Source organism: Paroedura picta, chromosome 15, assembly GCF_049243985.1.
Source record: "Paroedura picta isolate Pp20150507F chromosome 15, Ppicta_v3.0, whole genome shotgun sequence".
Classification (NCBI taxonomy): Eukaryota; Metazoa; Chordata; class Lepidosauria; order Squamata; family Gekkonidae; genus Paroedura; species Paroedura picta.
Genome location: NC_135383.1, coordinates 15858160 through 15879171, shown reverse-complemented (window position 1 = coordinate 15879171; position 21012 = coordinate 15858160). Strand labels below are relative to the sequence as shown.

The 21012-nt window shown below is 49.0% G+C and overlaps 2 protein-coding genes across 3 annotated transcripts in view; both read left to right on the top strand.

The window, feature by feature from the left end:
• SLC43A2 (solute carrier family 43 member 2) overlaps window positions 1-5174 on the top strand; it is a 37151-nt gene extending 31977 nt beyond the window's left edge. For both annotated transcript variants that reach the window (XM_077312495.1, XM_077312496.1), the window contains 2 exons: window positions 1056-1179; window positions 3444-5174. In XM_077312495.1, the coding sequence (XP_077168610.1) occupies window positions 1056-1179; window positions 3444-3593 (274 nt within the window). In that variant the 3' untranslated portion in view covers window positions 3594-5174. The remainder of the gene's footprint in view (window positions 1-1055; window positions 1180-3443) is intronic.
• Window positions 5175-13883: 8709 nt separating this feature from the next.
• The window catches only part of PITPNA (phosphatidylinositol transfer protein alpha), a 29971-nt gene continuing 22842 nt past the window's right edge, over window positions 13884-21012 (top strand). Inside the window, exons 1-2 of the mRNA XM_077312503.1 lie at window positions 13884-14051; window positions 19984-20014. Coding sequence (XP_077168618.1) covers window positions 14032-14051; window positions 19984-20014 — 51 coding nt within the window. The 5' untranslated portion in view covers window positions 13884-14031. The remainder of the gene's footprint in view (window positions 14052-19983; window positions 20015-21012) is intronic.

Genomic DNA, 21012 nt, shown 5'->3' with positions numbered 1-21012 from the left:
GTGCCAATCATTTTTGTGTGCCCGTGCCTAGTCAGAATACCGTGATGAGGAGCAGCTGCTGGGGTCCAAATTTTACAGCAGGGCCCACTGCCCACCCAAATGCTCTACTTCCAGCCAGCACCATCAAGAAAGGTGCATGTTTGTGGCCAACGAAGCTGGAAGAGTGGGTGGCAGAAAAGCTTGCCTGCAAGTGAGCTGGCAGGGAAGGATGTGTGGACAGGCAGCTGGGGAAGGGTGCATTGATGAGGAAGGGGACAAGGAGTGTGATTGGGGGGACGGGCCCCCCAAGCACTCTATCTGCCAGTGCCCCTGGATCCAGCACTGCTTCTAGTCCTTGTGATGGTTAAGACAATCCTGGCAGAGCTGGGAATTAATCTTGGTTGAAGGCTTAAACCAGGCTTTCTCAACCAGGGTTTCATGACGCCCCTGGAAGGGTTTCCCGAATGGGTGGTACTTAATTCATTTTAAATATATTTTTAAAAATCGTCCAACATTTATCTGGTGATAGGACCATATGTGGTCATGTTGACCCACCCAACCCTCCCAAAATGGCCAATGATGGGCCTGGAGGGGGTGGGAAGGGGAGGGGCCCCAGGGAGGCGTGTCCACAGCTCTGCTTCCCAACCTTACTCTGCACGATCACACCACGACTGGGGTTTTTCAAAGCCTGAACCCTCTTTGGACGGACCCACCAGGGTTCTCCTTGGGTTATGAAGTGGACCAAACAAAGAGCTTCCCTGAAAGAGAGAGCTGGATTCCCATTAAGGTTGCCAGAATGGGCTGGGAAATACCTGGAGATCTTGTGCGTGGCACCGATGAACTGTAGAGTCTGTGGATGGGAGGGTCAACCGTGGGGCATAAAGCCATAGGGTCCACCTTTCAAAATGGCCTTTTTCTCCTGGAGAACTGCTGGGGATCAGTTGTAGTCTTCCGTCACTGCTTGGCGGTTAACACGCCTAATCCTGCTTCAGGCTAGGAGACGGAGGGAGCTGCTGCAGAGAGTGCCTGGTGCGTGTACAGCTTGGCTAACGCATCTCCTCCTTCGTTTGGACCAGGTATCCCTCGACGCAGTTCGGCAGCCTAACGGGTCTACAGTCTCTGGTGAGCGCCCTCTTTGCTCTTCTCCAGCAGCCCCTGTTCCTGGTGATGATGGGACCCCTGGAAGGAGACCCGCTCTGGGTAAGCAGCCCGCTCACGATGAGGGCAACTTCCGGGTCAGGAAGGAGAAGATTGCCAGCCTGAGTTAAGGACAGGAATGGCCTCTGGAACTCATTGGCATGGGATGATGCTCTGTACCCTGAGATTCACAATGGGGGCCAGGCAGAGAGAACAGTAGCAAACATCTTTCCTCCAAACTTGTCTTGGAAGGCAGTAAGTTTGAGTGGAGCAACAGGGAGGGGGGGGGGGTTAGCCCTTTCCAAGTGGTTCAGTTTTAACTAGGTTTCCTCCTCCATGGAGAAAGGTGGGGAGGGGGTTGGGCTGAGAAGCTGTGAAATCTAGAAGGGGGGAAGTGTTAAGAATACTAGGGGGAAAAGTCGAGTAGTTCTCCCCCCTCTCTTTGCTAAGCTTGTTCTCAAGCCTCTCTGGGTTATTGGAGGTCAAGGGAAACCAGACAGAGAATGCCGCACATGAATTAAAGGTAAAGGTATCCCCTGTGCAAGCACCGGTTCATGTCTGACCCTTGGGGTGAAACCCTCTAGCGTTTTCATGGCAGACTCAATACGGGGTGGTTTGCCAATGCCTTCCCCAGTCCTTACCGTTTACCCCCCAGCAAGCTGGGTACTCATTTTACCAAGCTTGGAAGGATGGAAGGCTGAGTCAACCTTGAGCCGGCTGCTGGGATCGAACTCCCAGCCTCATGGGCAGACAGCTTCAGACAGCATTTCTGCTGCCTTACCACCCTGCACCACAAGAGGCTCTAGAAGGGGGGAAGTGTTAAGAATACCAAGGGGGAAAAGTCGAGTAGTTCTCCCCCTTCCTTTGCTAAGCTTGTTCTCAAGCCTCTCTGGGTTATTGGAGGTCAAGGGAAACCAGACGGAGAATGCCGTGCATGAATTACGTCACTGCATTTTCTAAATATGCCGCTTCTCCAGAGACTGACTCAAGACTGTGCTGCCAGGGAGCAATTGACTTCTGGTGACCTCCCCCTCCAGCCCAAGGGGCTTTCAAGGCAAACACAAAGCTGAGGAGGTGGCCTGCCTCTGCCTTGGAGGTCTCCCATCCAAGCACAGACCCTGCTTAGCTTTCGAGATCTGAATGTATATGAAACAGGCACAAACGCTCCCCCTATCAGAACAAGCTGGAAGCAGCCCATAAAACCTCTACTAAGGATGGAACTCTTCAAGAGATGTAGTTGGGCTTGGTGCTTCAAGGACAACAGGGTAGGTGAGTCTCAAGGGGGAGGGAGCTCCATTGGCATGGCCCCACCACTGAAAAGCACTGCCACTGGGGGCTGCCAGTTTCTCCTCTAAAGGTGGGGAGGCCCAGAGAGCAGGGCTCTTTGCTGGTGGTCTGGAATCACTGCAAAAAAGCCTCATGCATTTACCCCAGTTGATTGGTTCATTCATTCATTCATTCATTCATTCATTCATTCATTCATTCATTCATTCATTCATTCATTCATTCATTCATTCATTCATTCATTCATTCAAATTTTAACCTGCCACTCCCACATAGTGGCTTGTGGCAGATAACAGCATACAGTCCCCACAACAGAACTCATTAAAATGATAAAATCAATTAAAACCCACCTATAGCGGCGATAAATAACTCACCCCCTGCTCCGCAGGCTAGGATCTAGGGGCAACCTTTTGATGGTGAAGGGACACCGGAAATATTGTTCAGGCTTCAAGGTACTGCGGAAGTGATGTCAGCTGGCCACGCCCCCTGCCACAGCCCCATCAGCAAATCAAAATGAAAGTATGCAAATGAATATAAAAACCAGCTCCCCCCCCAGTCGCTTCACCCAACCCCACTTTGCCTGCAATGTCCTGTATGCAAGTGGAACAAAAATGAAATGAACAGGGGCCTCCCCACACCCAAGACAGCCCCAGGCCAAGTTAACCCAGCCCCAGGAGAAGAAGGAGCGCTTCTTCCCCACTTTTCACTGCCTGAAGGAGTCTCAAGGTGGCTTACAATCGCCTTCCCTTCCTCTCCCCCACAACAGCCACCCTGTGAGGGAGGTGGGGCTGAGAGAGCTCTGACAGAAACTGCTCTGTCAGGACTGTGACTAGCCCAAGGTCACCCAGCTGGCTGCCTATGGAGGAGCGGGGAATCAAACTTGGCTTGCCAGATTAGAAGCCGTTGCTCTTAACCACTTTGTACTTTGTGTGCCGGGGAAATTCACCCGGACAGAGAAGAGCCTGTGAGGAAGGGGGGGGGGAAGGTCTCCTGTCTCTGTTCCCCCCACCCCCACCCTCATTCCACTTCTCTCCTTCTTCCAGGTCAACGTGGGCCTGCTGGGCCTCAGCATGCTTGGCTTCTGCTTGCCTCTCTACCTGATCTGCTACAAGCGGCGGCTGGAACGGGAAAAGCGGCAGCAGCTGGACGATGCCAAACTCTTCCTGAAAAGCAACCAGGAGGCCTTTGTGTAGGGAGGCTGCCTGCCGATCTCCCTCCCTCTAGCCCTCGCCGCCTGTCTCGTCTCCAACACTCCACCGCCTGTCCACCTCTCCTCTGAACCGCATGGCTCACGCTGTCTTTTAGAAAAGCCACCAAGGTGGGGCAGAGCAGGGCAGGGCAGGAGGGGAAGATGCCCCCAGCTTTCTTTTCCTGGCATCGAGTGGACGCTCTCGGGGCAGGAGTGGCAGTTGTCACCTGTTGGCTTTTTGCCCTCTCCAAATGCCCTCTCCCTTCTCGCCAGGGTGAGTGACTGCAGGAGGGCCTTCTGTCGCCTATGCTCTTCCTCCCCCCCTCCTGCCACCTCCATGCTCCAGAGCCTGAGCAGGAGGCAGATTTTGTGTGTGTCCCCCCCTCCAGCTGGCCCTTCTGGAGCCTGGGAAGGGTGTTCCTCTGACGATCTGCATGACCCTTTTTTCAGCTCAGCGTTGAAGCCAATCCAGGATGGAGGGCGAGGAGTCTCCAATCCTCCCCAGGCAGGGTGGTGAATGTCTTGAGCTTCCCCCCCCCCCGCCCTATGCCAAAAGCCAAGCCCACCCCCTCGCCTCACCACTTCTCCCTGGCCCCCTGTCTGCTGCCCAAAGGAGACTCATCCCCGTGCCTCTGACAGGTGTCCCCTTTCCTTGCTCGGGCCGGAGAGAGAGTGACAATGTGTGGATGGCCGGGGAAGGGAGCCACGTACCCCCTCCCCCCCATTTTCCAGGTGCCGATCCCTGTAGCATTGAGAAAACATCACCTGCTGTGCATGTTCAACCAGATGGATTTTAAACTGGACAAAAAGAAAGAGGGAACCGAGAAGGAGACCCGCGTTTGGAAACGCCGTCTGGACTCGTCCGTGTCGAAGCAGCGGTGGCTGCACGCAAGGTCACCCTGCTGGGCTGAGCTCTGCCAATGCACCTGTGGCTGGGTGTGGAACTGGCGCTAACTGGAGACTCGCTGGGAGGGGGGGGCAACGCTGCAGCGGCTGCTTCCTGGGCACGTGGACACGTTTCTCTGCACCGAGCGGCTGGTGACCAGCTCTGCAAAGCAATAATTAAGGCTGCTGGGGAAGGGCCGTGGTCCCTCCTGCGGCAGGAGCACAGAGGGGCGGTCTGACCAGTTTCCTTCTCTTGTGGGGGAGCTTTCTGCCTGATGCAGGGCTCCTACCATGGAGAGCACTGTAGAGAAGGGAGGGCAAGTAGGGGGCAGCGGGTCTCGGCAGCTCCCCCTGGGTGCAGTGTGGATTTCCCCACCCCAAGGCCGGAACAGGTGCTGCACAAACTCAAAGGCTAAAGTATGTGTGTGGGGGGGGGCAAGCTTGGGAGGGGGGCTGAGTCCCATCCCTTCTCTGGCCAAAAAGGAGGTGATGCAGTGGCCTGCTGGGCCAGCAGTGCCCTCTAGTGTTTCAGGTGGGGAGGGCAGCCTCTGATGGCTCACTCGCTGGTACCTTGGCTTTCAGGATCGACCGCCGTCCGGTAGCCACATCTTGCTTGTCTGTTCTCTTGTCACCTCTAATGTAGCGCCTGCCCACATTTGGGCTTTTCTTTTTTTAAAAAAAAAAAGGTGTTGTGTCCTCAGTGTGTGCTTGGTTGTTCTGTTGCAAACACGAAGGGGGCAAAGGGGAAAGGGTAGCTGTGCTCCCCCACACCCCACCCTGGGTCTTTAAGAAATGACACGTTCCCAAGGCAAAATGACCGGGCTGGTTTCCTTGGGCGGCTGGAGCTTCTTTGTAAGAGCACTCTTGGGCCCACCTTCCCTTGCTCATATTTTACTTGCAATTTGTGGAAGCTGCTACTGAATAAGCCCTGTCCCCTCCAGAACTCTGCAAGGGACATGGGAGCGAGCTGGAAACCAGTCTGTGCCTTTTAGGAGCCATCAGGTTGCTTCAAACTCCCAATTGCCCACTGCATTAATAACCTCCAAAACGTCCTATCCATACGAACCTTTTCCAAGTCCTGCAGACTGAAGGCCCTGGCTGCCTTTGTTGAGGCAATCTGTCTCATGCTGATAGATCCAGGTGGGCAACCATGTCAGTATGAAATTTGAGTCCAGCTGCACCTTTAAGACCAACACAGTTCGATTCTGGTTATAATTTTTCATGCACACACACGCTTCTGATTATTATTGTTATATTCCTTCGGTTTTTATCCTACCCCCCCTGGCAGTGCCAGCCTGTGGCGGCTTACAACAATTTAAAAGCACGACATTAAAGCCTTAAAATCATTAACCCATGCTATAAAACAGATCCCAGCAGTACCCCTCCCCACCACAGATGCCCTCCTCTTACTGGGCAGAAAGGAAGCACAGACAGACTGCCGCTAGAATGAGAGGAAGGACCTCTTGGCCAAAAACACTGCTGCACTGAGTGAAGTAATCCAGAAGGCAGGGGAATGCCCTGCCCCGATGACAGACAAAAGCTCTGGAAAATGTTTTCTGGAATAAGAAGCATCCTTTGATGAAGGACACTGGCCCAAATGCATTATGGGTGTCCCAGAGGCCAAGATTAGTGGACGAGTCTTGGGGCTGACTGCGAGCAATGATGGGTGAGTGGATTTAAGGAGCTGTGGAGCAAAGTGAAAGAGAGGTATAGCTCTAATACCCAGAGAGGTATAGCTCTAATACCCACCATGGCTGCAGAACAGGCATCCAGGGTGTGGCATGGATGGTGTGACTCGGCGATGTACATCCATTCCAGGCAAAGGTCAATGTTGTTGTGCAATACATGTACACATCCAATGAGGTGGCTGGGAAATTGCACCAATATTGGGCTCCACCTTCACATTAACAGGACAAAGACACACACCCTCCCAAATTTAAATGTTACAGGCCAATTTCAGTTGGGCGGGAGAGGCCAGGCGGGCACTCAAATGGCAGCAGGGCTAATCCCTGCTTCCACATGACAATGACTTTGGCTTGGCTCCCTCCTGGGCCTGGTGCGTTGCCCCACATTTAAGGGAATGCGGATATCTTCCGCGTTCCCTTAGCCATGTTAAGGGAATGCAGAAATCTTCTGTGTTCCCTTAGCCACCAAGGGACCAATGGGGCCTAGCCATCTAAAGTGTACCGGCAGGGCCAAAGTGTGGCCCAGCCAGTTCTGTGGTGCTGAATGGGGCATATATACTTTTTATGTGCAGGAAGGTGGGATTGTGATTCCTGCGAATAACCCCCATCTTGGGATCCCACCTTCCTGAGTGGTGGAACCTTTCCACCCCAGCTGCATCCACCGAGATGCACAAATCTGGGACGGACTGGGTCCACCGCCATAATGTGTCCCACGTGGGGGGGTGCCAGCATGGTGCTGGGGCGGAATCGCCCACAGCTTTATTCAATAGTAACTCTGAACCTCAACCACAAAGACTAAGGTGTCCTCTCACAGTGATGTGAGACCTCTGAAGAGCAGGGCCATGACTAGGGGGAAAGTTAACATACAGCAAAAGAGCTGAGCAAAGTTCTGAGGTAATTTGCCACCAAGGTGAGTGTTTAAGATTAGGACTGGGAGACCCAGGTTCGCATCCCCATCCCAGCCATGGCATTTTCTAGGAGATGTTGGGTCAGTCCCGTACGCTCAGCCTGGCCTACCTCACAGAACTGTTGTGGGAATAAAATGGTGGGAGGAGTCACCCATGCCATGCTGAGCAGCTTAGAGCAGCCTTTCTCATCCTTTTTATCATGGAGAAACCCCTGAAACGTTCTTCGGGCTTTGAGGAACCCCAGGAGGGATGTCAGCAGACCACATCTCCCAGTGACATCCCCAGGAGCCATTATTGACCATTTTGGGAAGGGGGTGGGTAGGTTGACATACCAAATAAGGTTATATTGCCTAATTTAAAAAAATATTTATATTAAAAAATATTTAAAATTTGACCAAAGTACAATAGCCTTGGTTTCGTGAGTTCGGCTTCTAGGGAGAGTTCAGGCTTAATTTGATCAAGAAATACTTTCTTTTTTTTGGGGGGGGGAAGCGACTTTGGTATCTGTAAAACTCTCCTCCAACACTACGGTTGAAATGAATCAATTTGAAATCACCCTTTCTTCACTTTTACATCATACCTTAGTCTGAATAATCGTGGTTTTCAGCGATACATGCTTACATCTTCTCTAGTTCTAGGTTAAATTTCTTCAAGTGCATTCATACCAGGGCAGACTTGACTTCTCTGTGGCCCCAGAATCAAGAGGTCTTAGAATCATAGAATCACAGAATCATAGAGTTGGAAGGGGCCATGCAGGCCATCTAGTCCAACCCCCTGCTCTACGCAGGATCAGCCCTAAGCATCCTAAAGCATCCAAGAAAAGTGTGTATCCAACCTTTGCTTGAAGACTGCCAGTGAGGGGGAGCTCACCACCTCTTTAGGCAGCCTATTCCACTGCTGAACTACTCTTGACTGTGAAAAAAGTTTTCCTGATATCTAGCCTATATCGTAGTTTAAACCCATTACTGCGTGTCCTCTCCTCTGCAGCCAGGTGGCATAGGCCAGCTTCAGCTCCCCCGATCATCTTCTACAGTAGCTCGTTTTCTGTATAGCCCCTCCTTTTCACCAATTGCCCATCTTGCTCAGAATTCTTAAAAATATTTTTTTTCCTGTTCATTTTCAGACCAGGGCTATACCAGGCGTCACCTCCAGGTGGTGTGACAGTCACAGGAAACCTGGGACTTGGATGGTTAACAAAGCTAACATTTAGGTGTTCACAAGCCGGATTCCTCAGGCATGCCCTGTTGCAGGTGCCGGAAGGGAGACATGACTCAAGTAGCCTTTATTACAGGGGTAGTCAAACTGCGGCCCTCCAGATGTCCATGGACTACAATTCCCAGAAGCCCCTGCCAGCGTTTGCTGGCAGGGGCTTCTGGGAATTGTGGTCCATGGACATCTGGTGGGCCACAGTTTGATTACCCCTGCTTTATTAGGAAGAAGAGCTGGTTTATCACTACCCAAAGGAGTCCCAAAGGGGCTTACAAATGCCTTTCCCTTCCTTTCCGCACAACATAAACCCTGTGAGGTTAGTGGGGCTGAGAGAGCTCTAAGAGAACTGCTCTGTGAGAACAGCTCTAAGAGAACTATGACTAAGGTCATCCAGCTGGCTGCATGTGGAGGAGCAATGGGGAAATCAAGCCCAGTTCTCCAGATTAGAGGCCTCCGCTCTTAACCATTACACCAAACTGGCTCTCCTCTAACTTGTCCCCTGGACATCCTGAAGTTGAGGATCCATTGGTTGTTGCTCCAGTTGGCCAGGACGAAATTATCCTTTGGCTGGCTGCCATGGGAGCCTTCCTAGAGGAACTCAAGGTCTGGTTTTGTAGGGCACAGCCAGTGAGTTGACGTTCACACTGAACTGTTCTCCTAATCTTCAGCATCTTCTCTTGGAATGTGGCCGTGTCCGCTCTCCTTTTCAAGAGGGTGGAATAAACACGTCCAACGAGAATGTAGATCTGAGCAATCAGGGCGAGAAGGAGTTTCTCCATGGTAAAGTTGAACCAAGGGCAGCCACGCAACCGAAGCAGACAAAGAGAAATCGTGGGAAGATATGCTTCCAGGAAGATTTATGTGGGCATGTCATGTGGGCGTTCAGATTTGCAAAACGGAACATCAGTATTAAAATAGTAAAATAAACTCTAGTTCCACATCCGTAGGAATCAATGAATATGTGGATATGCATAACAATTAATAAGTTTTATAATTTTTTTAAATTAATCCCGGGAAACAAAAAGGGGGAAGGTGTGCTTCTGGGAAGCTTTACACACGTGTTCTGTGTGTCATGTGGGTATTAAGATTTGCAAAAAGGTTGTCTAAAAAATACCTGTTACACCTCCTTGTGCATCAATGAATGTGCGGATACGCATATCAATAAATAAGTTGTAATTTTTTTTAAAATATATATATATATATATATATCCGGCAAATGGCCAAGTCCACAAGGTATGCCGGGAGGGGATTGGTTGTTCAGGAATCCCCTGTGACAGCAAAAGAGATGCCTAGCAAGGCAGGAGCCACAAGGAAGGCTGCTGTAACAGCGGCAACAGGGTTGGGATACTTTATGCCCCCAGTGCAATTACTCCCAACAAGCAGTCTTTTAGCATAGTCTTGCCTTTATTAGCATGCAGCCAAGAGCAGTCTATACTTCAGTCCTGCCAGGGAAATAGGGTGTAGGATGGGATGGGGAGGCCCCAGGTGCAGCCTAAGCTTGTTCAAGGAGCCAGCTTTCAAAAAAAAGTTTCTATGTAGCCTCCGGGATGGGACAGATCTGAAAACAGTTAAACACTCAACTCCCCCAGACTACAGAACAACTAGGGAGAGAATATAGAACCGACCCAAACAGAGGAGCAGTGGCTTAGTAGTCAAGGAGCTGCTGGGCATGCAAAAGGATCTGGGTTCTGGCCTTGGCCTCTGCAGACGAAAGGCTCGGGTAGGAGGATGTCAAAGGCCACTGCTTGAGACACGGTGGAGAGCTGCTTGCAGTCTGAGTGGCTGATACTGACCTTGATGGACCAAGGATCTGATTCATTGTAATTGCCGCTTCGTGGGCAGTGAGATGTGCAAGAGCACCACCCACTGGTGGGGATAGTTATATGACCATTAACAAGGCCCTATAACAGGGGTAGTCAAACTGCGGCCCTCCAGATGTCCATGGACTACAATTCCCAGGAGCCCCCTGCCAGCATTCGCTGGCAGGGGGCTCCTGGGAATTGTAGTCCATGAACATCTGGAGGGCCGCAGTTTGACTACCCCTGCCCTATAATTACAACTTCCGGTTTGAGTTCTATATTCATAATCCAAGCCCACGTTATTGATCACTGGGGCTTGGGGTTCAGGGTACCTGGTTGTCTTTTGATTGCCGTGCCGTATCAGATGCAGTAGAATTCCCCAGCAATTCTTCTCTGGATGCTGCTCAGAAGGCATAAGGACGTGTATTGACATATCCACCGTCTCCCTCTGCTGTACCTTCTTGAGCGTGTTGTTTATCCTTTCCCACCAAGCACATTTTGCTTGCAACAAGTCTCACAGATGACTCACCAGGAGCCTGTACATTGCCAGCTCTACATCCTCAGAAACCTGAGAGAAAAGCCCCTTCACAATCCAGAAGAGCTCTGTGGGATATCACTCAGCAGACGCACTGTTGAAGACAGGACTTCGGTAGTTAAATAGAAGGAAGCTGATGGGCGGTATGTACAGAAGGAAACACCTGTACTATCAATACAGATTGGTAGCGTGCCTCTCATGAGAATCTCTGAGGCCAGCGTTGAAGGCCCTTCAGGGTTGGCACTTCTATTTAGGCTTATCAGGTTCTCACTGGTAGTGGGAGACATTCCACTGTCCCTCTTCCTTGCCCAGTGGGAGGAAATAGATGAAAAATGTGCCAATGTCATGAAGATATTTGTCAAAAAACGGAAGTGATGTCATGGTACAGGGCCCTTCTAGGATTTGCAAAACTCTGTGATAAAACCATAGAGGGTTTTTTGGGCAACTTCTGGATGGGCCCCTGCCCATCATGATGTCACTTCCTTTTTTGACAGACGTGATGTTAATACATTGGTATGCAACCAGGGCATCAGCCTCCACTCCCCCCAAAGGCACCTATCAATTGCTGGCTGTGGCCTGCCATTGCTATTTCTATTGCCCATCTGGGCACGTCCTAACTGTGATGATACATTAGATAATTGCAGTAAGAACTATAATAAGGGATAGTTCAGCTGAGAAGGGGTGGGAAGTAATAACTAGGTTCCTGGGGGTGAGGCTTTAACTAGGGATTTGGTGCTTACTGGTAAAGAATAGGAACGTACCAGTTATAAGGCCTTCTTTCTGGAGCTTTCCTAACATGGTCAATAAACCAAGTCTCCTTTGTGGATTCCAAAAAGTGTTTTTCTCCAATTTAATCAGTACTCACTGCTGTCCTTCTAGGCCTGTTCCTGGAAGCCGTTCTCTTTTCAGATCTTTAGTTTCACTTTTCCTGCCTGTAGTATTTCACTACATCTTGTGTGTTCTACTGCTGTGGTTTCATGTTGGGTTGTGGGTTGAAATGTAGGCCTCTATAGCAGAGATGTCAAACACGTTTGTTACAGGCCTGACATGAATATTGCTTTGTCAGGCCAGCCCATGCATGCCTTAAAATATAAAGCCAGATCCTGGAGGTCTAAACTTTATAAATGAACCATGCAAACCCAATTAATTATATTCTTTTTTCACTCAAATACAAACAAAAGCCATTGATTCCCAGGAGTGAAAGTAATTGATTTACTGAGGGCTCTGTGAATGTATTTAATTATACACTAGGCTAGTTTTCCCCAAAGGGATACCATAAAAGGGTTTCTTTCACAAGAATGGTTACACATGTACAATAACCAAAGGACCCAACACTTTTTGGACCCTGAGGGCCTTCTTCAGATGTCAAAATTGTATCAATACACTTACAAAACAATAACTGTATCAACATAAAATATCATTTTAAGGCCAGATAGGTTGTATATGAATCACAAAAAGTGAAGCCCCAAATGATGGTTAGAAATCACGAACTAGGGAGTCCACATGCATCCAGTATTGTAACTAAGGACCACCATTCTGGTTAATTTACCAGTGTGTGTTCATGTTCAAACCAGAGACCAAGGTTTGTGGTTCTCTTGGACGCATAAGTTCATCTTGTTGCTGTATCATATGAGTTGGGTTTTTAAAGGTACCTTTGAGTGTCATTTATAATTCTAAAATGTTAACCCTCAAATTCTGACCACTATTTAATAAATACACTATTTAATAAATAGTTGTATTATGCTTTATTTTTTTCGTTGCTCAACCTTTGGGTTCCTGGCTTGATTTTCAGGTTCGATTTTTTTCCACATTTCATTTTTCTCAAGGGTTAATAAGTATACAGTATATGTGTTTTGATTTCTAACATATTGTTTTGGAGCGTTAATGCATCCTGTTTTTGTTTTGTTTTTTTGCAGTACTGTGATTTGTTTAATACTGTTGTAGCCCATTCCCTGGTGTTCTGGAGGCATCTTGGCTGGGAGTTAATGAATTAAAGATATTTCAGTGTTTTGATTTCCAAAATATTGCTCTGAAGTGCTTATAACACATCCCACTTTTTACTGATGCTATAATGTGTTCAATGCCCATTCCGGCTTGTTCTGTGGTGTCTCAGAGGCATTTTGGCTTGGAAAGGTAATAAAAGTGTGGGAGTTCCACCTTTTCATTTCTAAAATACTGCTCTTAAGTATCTGTAATTCATCCTACTTTTTGTTTGGTTGTTTTTTTGGCGGGACTATTGTTTGTTTAATGCCCATTCTGGGCTGATCCAGAAGAATGTTGACCTGGAAAGGGTTAATAAAAGTGCAAGGTGCCCACGATTACTTTTCTAAAAGATAGGTCTGGTATGTCTGTAATGCATCCCATTGTTTTTTCGGTACTTGTGATTGTGTAATGACCGTTTCAGCTTCTACCCAGTCCGTAGAAAAATAGCTGCTATGGAAGATGGATTCTATGATAAGGTGACCAGATAAGGTAACATCGGTAAAGCGGGACACCATTGACCGGGGTGGTTCTTGATTAAAAATTTGGTCTATATGGAGCAACAAAAAGTTGCATAGAACGCAAAAATAGTATTGTAATATATTCTTTAATTTCAACATAAGTACAATTTGTCCTTCCTAAAGTAGGACAATCTGGTCCCCTTATTCTATGACATGATCCCCTGCTGAAGTCGCTTCCCTCCTCAATATCCACCACTCCCCAAATATCCAGGAATTTCCCCACCTAGAGTTGGCAACCCTGCTGGCACCGCACTAAAGCCCGGGTTAATCCAAGCCGCCCAGCAGCGTGCCCACCCACAGAAACCGGAGCAGCCCCTTTCTCCTGACTCCAGACCAGCCCCCGGAGAGCCCACGGCCGCCTGCCTCCCGGCGAACAACGGAGCCACCCAAGGTCGCTTCCGGACGTCATGCAGAACCGGCCACGGGTGACTAAACTGCAGCTCTCCAGCTGTCCATGGACTACAATTACCATGATCCCCTGCCAGTTTGCCATGCTGACACGGGCTCATGGGAATTGTAGTTCATAGCCATCTGGCGCAAAAGACCGAGGGCGGGCCACAGAACCATCAACAGCAGCTCCGCCCCGCCCCCATCCCGCAACGCATGCGCAGAACCTCCGCCGCCCCATCCACCCGCCTCCCTGCCTCCCCTACCGTCGCGAGGCTCTTTCGAACCGCCCCCCTCTCCTCGACGCAGGCGCAGTCCGAGCGGCGCAGTCCGGCGGCGAAGGGCGGGCCGTTTCCCCCACCTGGTGACGCCATGGCGTCGGCGCGGCGCGCTGACATAGGCGTTGCCGGGGAACGCTGCGTCTTCCCTCCCTCCCTCCCTCCTCCCCCTGCAGCCCGCCCGCTCTTCCTCCGCCTGGTTCAGACCGAGCCGGGGCCGGGAGGGAGCCTGACCGGGCCGGCGAAGCAGCCGCCATGGTGCTCGTCAAGGAATAGTGAGTGAGGGGGCCGAGGGGGCGCGCGGTCCTCGCCGGACGCCTGCCTGCCTGCCTGCCCGCCTGAGGGGGCGGCTGCGGGGAAGGGGCTCCGCGGGGTGCGGGGGAGGCGGGCGGGCGGGCTCCCTTCCCCCCTCTCCGCAGGACGGCTGCGGCTCCTTGAGGGGACAGGCTCCGAGGCGGCTGCCGCCCGCCCTGAAGGTCACGCCGCTCTGGTTTGCCTGCTCGGCTCTCTCCTTCCACGGGGAGCGTCCTCAGGTCCTTCCTGCCGGTGGAGCCCCGGCTCTGCCCCCCCCGCCCGCCTGCCCCGCTCTCCGCTGCCGCCGGCGCCGCTCTCCGTTCCTCGTGGAAGTTGCCCTTGAGGTCGGCAGTTAGCGGTGCCAGCCTCCCGGTGGCACCTGGGGATCCCCCGGAATGACAGCTCCTCTGCAGACTAGCTTAGAGCCCCCTGGGGGAAGTGGCTGCTAGGGGTGCCAGCCTCCAGGGGGGACCTGGGGATCCCCCGGAATGACAGCTCCTCTGCGGACTAGCTTAGAGCCCCCTGGGGGAAGTGGCTGCTAGGGATGCCAGCCTCCAGGGGGGACCTGGGGATCCCCCGGAATGACAGCTCCTCTGCGGACTAGCTTAGTGCCCCCTGGAGGAAGTGGCTGCTAGGGGTGCCAGCCTCCAGGGGGGACCTGGGGATCCCCCGGAATGACAGCTCCTTTGCAGATTGGCTTAGAGCCCCCTGGGGGAAGTGGCTGCTAGGGGTGCCAGCCTCCAGGGAGGACCTGAGGATCCCCCGGAATGACAGCTCCTCTGCAGACTAGCTTAGTGCCCCCTGGAGGAAATGGCTGCTTGTGAAGGTGGACTAGGGATGCCAGCCTCCCAGTGGGATGTGGGGATCCTCTGGAATGACAGCTTCTCTGCAGACTAGGTCAGAGCCCCTCTGGAGCAAATGAATGACATCTTGCCTCCAAACTAAAGAGATCAATACTCCTGAAGGAAATGGGTGCTTGGCAGGGTGAACTAGAGATGCCAGCCTCCAGGTGGGATCTGGGGATCCTCTGGAATGACAGCTCATCTCCAGGAGACAAAGATCAATACCCCCCGGAGAAAATGGTTGCTTTGGTGGGCTCTGAGGCATTGTACCTCTTGGAGACTCTTGCCCTCCACAGGCTCTACCCCTAAACCTCCAGAAGCTTCCCAGTCTGGATATAACATTGCTGCCCCCATCCCCCACCGGTGGTCCGGGTGAGCTAGCAAACTATAGTCAGTTCCTCTTTTGAAACGCTGTCTCTGCAAAGTCCTGAAGGTGGCCTGGGCTAAGCGTTGCCTGCTGCCCTGCCAGGAAGGAGGAAGGAGAAACCAGGCAGGAGTCCTCGTGGGGTGTGGTGGGGGGGGGGCACCTTGAAGATGAGCACTGCTTCTTTGCAAGGGGGAGGGAAGCTGTCATGAGACCGGAACTCGCCTTTTTGAGATGCACTGGGAAAGGCAACTCTCTCTGTCTTGGGTTTGCAGAAAAGCCATACATAACCGAGAAGGGAGAGAGGAAAGCAGGTGATGGGGGGGGTGTCATCTGGCCAGCCCTCAGTGGCTCCTCGGGAATCCCCAGCCATGGGCCGGCTTGATGTCCACCTTGTTCCTTGATGCTCTCCAAGGGCAAATGTCAGCAGGGTAGTTCCTCCCCCTTTCTCCTGAAAACTTCTCTGGAACTCTGAGCAACTTTTTAAGACCGCAGAAGCCAGCTTCTTTGTATGAAGTGGTTTATAAACTTGCTAATGTGTGTGTTCCAAAATAGATACATGTGCTGGTTTGTGTATCAGATGAGTTCAGTTCCTTATTAGGAGCCCTTGTTGATCTTGCACGTATCATTTTGCTTCAGATGTTCTTTTGCTGGGCTCTGTCGCCCGTATCATTTTGCTTCAGATGTTCTTTTGCTGGGCTCTGTCGCCCTGTTGCTCTGACTCTTGACAGACATGATTTGGGCTAGCTATAGGGCTGGAAAAGTTTGATGCATCTTCAGTCATTGCACAGGGCAGGGAGCTGGGCATTTTGTAAGACTCTGCTGCTTTGGAAGCAATTCAGACTTGAATCACTGCCCGTGTTGTCCTTTTTTGGAGTACTGAAGAATTTCAATGCCAGATGTATCTCCTCTCTTTGATCCTCATAGGGTCTCTTCCTGCATGTTTGTGCAGAGCCAGTTTTGGAATGGGATTCACCCATGTATTGTGCCTAGCTCTTATGTAATCCATGTTAGCCAGGGGGCTTAAGGCCAGGCTGGTCCCTGCCTTGCTGCTGTGTCTGGTGATGAGTGTTCATGGGCTCAGTTTTGTATAAGGGGACATCTTCAGACAAGATACTAGCATCTTCCAGGTGTTCTGTGAAACAAAGAAGGCATTAAACTGCCCTGTGGGTGCCTTTTCTCATTCCCTTTTCTTGCTGGAGTCTGCCTTTGTGTACTTTATTGGGTTTGAAGATATCATATACATTGCTAAACACCCTGTAATATCTATAATGCCCTGTTATATATTATATTGTTTGCCCTTTGGTTTCTCCTCCTGTGATGCCATTGGTATAAAATACTAAGGTCAACTTTATTTTTTATATAAGTGTATGTGTAAGCAGCCACTGTGTCATCTGAACATCAGCGTGGTCCTGAGGTCTAGAAGCACTCTCTTTCCAAGATGTACTTTGGTGAGGTATTTTGCCTTGCTTCAGGAAGGTTTGGGGGACTATTAAGTTTACGGGAGACATTATAACCACTACTGTTTCCCTGAATCTTGGCCAAGCCCTTCTGTACCAACTTTGCCATTTTATGAATTGATTTGAGATGCTTGCCATTGGTGTTCTTTTATGGTCAGTTAAACGGGTATCCTTGATGTGTCCAGCCTTGAATTACTTTACTTGACTCTACTAGAAAGCCAGCAGCAAAATTTAGAGCCCAGACTTGTTTACCAGCCTTCAGAGTTTTGGAGTTTTATGACCATGTTTTCTAGAAGTTACTACGCATGTAAAATTTCTGGGAAGCTTTAAGCTTCAATTCTTTCCCAGAAAAAAAATGGATTTTGACTCATTTTACTGCTCTAACAACATGTGCATAATTTATAATTTAGAATACATAGTTGTATTTGACATATTTATGGACTTTATACAATAATGCCTTGGTTTTTACATTAGAGAGAGTTGCAGACTGCCATACCCTATACTGTTTTGCCAAGTGAACCTTGAGGGTAGAAAACACACTCTGTAGCAGAACATGAGACAGTCCCATTAGGTACAGTTACTGGAACATATGGCTCTCAAGCTAAACAGTTTTTTATTTTAGAACACTCTCTTTCTTTTGGGGGAAAATGTACAGATCACAGAAGAAGTGGCTGTCTTTTTTCAAGATAACCATTCAGACTAGATCTTGGATGTTGGGAAAAGTCTGTTAATCAGATACATATAAAATTGCTATGTCTTAATTACTGATTTACTGTGAAAGGACTGTTGACCGTATAATAAAGCATGTAACACTGAACTTTGTTATCTGCACATAGCATTGTTGCCACTGTGATTCATATTTAAATAAATATGCCCTTGAAAATGCATTATATACCACTATGTAAATCACCTTGCATAACAGTTTTTTTTACTGTACATTAATTACAAAGAAAAAACTACATGTTTGTTTTAGTGCTCCATCAAATGCAGCCCTTTCCCACCCAGGCCCTCACATCTCTAGTGAGCGCTGTCACAATAACGAATCCTAAATTCTTAAGTTTCTTATAACTTCACTAATGTTAGGGCAATTGTGTTGCAGTGAGGTGATCCTGAACTTACAATCGTATTGTTACTTCTCTCCAATGTCATTCTTTCTTTAAGAAAACCCACTTAATTCCATAACTTGAGTCAGTGTAGAAGCTTCTTAGCTAAGAAAGGAATTCCTCCAGCATCACTTAAAAGGTACAAAGTTAATGTATAAGCAAACAGTGGCATGCGTTTTCATGTCATGCCACAAAACATTCTAACGGGGAATGATGCAAGTTTTGCGTTTCTAGTGAGGATTGCTGAGAGACACTGATTGGCGTAGACACTGATTGGTGAGAGCCAGTTTGGTGTAGTGGTTAGGAGTGCGGATTTCTAATCTGGCATGCCAGGTTCGATTCTGCACTCTCCCACATGCAGCCAGCTGGGTGACCTTGGGCTCACCATGGCACTGATAAAGCTGTTCTGACCAAGCAGGAATATCAGGGCTCTCTCAGCCTCACCCACCTCATAGGGTGTCTGTTGTGGGGAGAGGAAGGGTAGGCGATCGTAAGCCCATTAAGACTCCTTGGGAAATGCTAAGTGGGGTATAAAAAAGGAGCTGTTGTTCTTCCTCCGGAGGCCCACAGCAGGGCCGGGGCCCCTCACTGCCACCCCCAGGTGAGATGTCTAAGGTGACATGTTACAGGCGGCACCTGGAGCGTCAGCCACATGGGCTGGGGTGAGGCCACTTGGGATCCCCCCCCTACTTTCCAAGCTCTGATGAACTCTGGTGTCCTGCCATTTGGTGTGAGAGCCAGTTTGGTGTAGTGGTTAGGAGTGCGGACTTCTAATCTGGCGAGCCGGGTTCGATTCTGCGCTCCCCCACATGCAGCCAGCTGGGTGACCTTGGGCTCGCCAGGGCACTGATAAAACTGTTCTGACCGAGCAATGATATCGGGGCTCTCTCAGCCTCATCTACCCCACAGGGTGTCTGTTGTGGGGAGAGGAAAGGGAAGGCGACTGTAAGCCGCTTTGAGCCTCCTTCGGGTAAAGAAAAGCGGCATATAAGAACCAACTCTTCTTCTGATTGGAATGTCTGGATGTCATGATAAGCTGTGCATCTGGGATCTATCAAGCCTTGCTTTATGTGAGCAAGCCAAGTGTGTATTAGTAAATGGTTCGCACATGCAGACTCCATTCTTGTTTGTTTTGTTTTTTCTCTTTGTATATTGTTAGGCTTCTTGGGTCCCCATCGTGAAGTAAAGCGAAATATAAGTATACTACATAAATCAGTCCCTGGAGTGAGTGACCATGGGGATTGTGGCAGCAAGTGTGGTGTAGTGGTTAAGAGCAGCAGTTTCTAATCTGGCGAGCCAGTTTGATTCCCTGTTCCTTCACATGCAGCCAACTGGGTGACTTGGGCTTCTCACAGCCCTGATAGTGCTGTTCTGATAGAGCAGTAATAGCAGGGCTCTCTCAGCCTCTCCTATCTCACAGGGTGACTGTTGTGAAAAGTAGGGTATAAAACTTTCTTCTTGGCATCTTGACAATTCAAAGCTTGACAAATGCCAGGGACCAGGTTTTCACAGTCTTTAGAAATTTCATTGTGTCATAAAGGTTTTCAGCGATAATTTTATTGTAGTGTCTTTCATCAGTCTTGTTTCACATCAGAATATGGTTTGTTGTTCGACATGAAAATTCATTCGCCTGGGGTTCTTGTCATTGCTTGTTTATATGTAAACTTAACACGATTCAGTAGTGGAAGATGAATTCATTTCCTAAACGGTTCCTTTCTCTGTTAAATTTAATGGAATGTTTAAAAGCAGTAATTAAATTGTAAAACAAAACAGGAAAAAGCTAGGGTTACAGGTTAGCTCTTTGTTATGTCGATGACATCAGGGGTACCCCATATTTATGTTTATATATTTACAATAATTTAGCCACAGTATTAATAAAATTAAGGGACACTGAAGAGTTTTAGGATTAGATAGCAACACTTGGAAAATAGAGTATCATAGAACATGAAACTCTGAATGAGACTGGTCCTTGAGTTTCTGACTTGCCTAATAAGACTAGAGCAAACCTGTCAAGGTGTGACATAGTTAAAGTTGAACCACTTGGACTCTGGTCCTCAGAGGGGACATTGAGTTTCTGCTTTTGTCTAAATTTCCTTGCCCACCAGGCCTTAGTGAACCTCCTCTTGTCTTCTGTTCTCTTGCAGTCGCGTCGTTTTGCCTGTCTCAGTGGAGGAGGTAAGTTTGTTCCTGCTTCTTTCTTTTGTAGGATTTGTAAAAATTATAGTCATGTTTAAACTTCTAGCCATTGAATACTGATGTTCATCTTCTCAAAGATAACTAAGGGAGTGACAAAACTTAACGTACTGTGCTATGTCAGAGGCTAACTGGCCTGTTCGTAGCCTGTGGCTTGCATAGTAGAGCGTCTTTTTTGTCAAATCTGGAAGTGGCACTGGGGATCTGTTGCAAGGTCGTTAAGGGGTTCTTGAAGACATTAAATGAATTGTTGGGGCTCACATTTGAAGGTTGAAATACCCTTAGAAGGGCTCTTTCCTGGGCAGATGGTGTATTTTGCTCCATCTTCCCCATTTGGTCATCCAGTGAAATGACTAGTCTCCACAGGCGATATTCCTGCATGTGTACAGAAAGCTAACGCCTAAGACCAAACCATCCAAATTGTGTGTAATTGTCCCCTGGCTACTTCTTCAAAAACAAAATAGCGGTCTGAGATACTGAGTGTAGTAATTACCTTCTCCTTCAGCTGTTTTAATTTCCAAAATCACTCGTGCGCACCAAGCTACCTTACTTTTCCTTGAAGAAAGGCAACTGTGTCCATGATAGTTTTAAGCATAAAGTGAATTGCTTGGACCCTTAAATTCCAAGTTTTATTATTCACATAAGCTGTGTTAAGGGTTTGTGACTGGATGTGGTTGATGTATTTAATGATTAACAGCCCTGTAAATTAAGCCAGTGTTACAGCCTTCATATTGTAAGTGGGGGAAGGGGTGGGACTGAGAAAGAGTAGCTTGCCTACTGAGTTTGAGGCAGGAGTGAGATTTCAACAGGGGACCTCCTTGATCAATGTTTCTCAACCTTTCTAATGCTGCGACCCTTTAATACAGTTTCTTGTGTTGTGGTGACCCCCAACCATAAAATTATGCAAGGGTTCCTTCACAGAAATTAAACCGAAACTGACCAATGGAGTGAAGATACATTGTTCATGATGATGGTATATA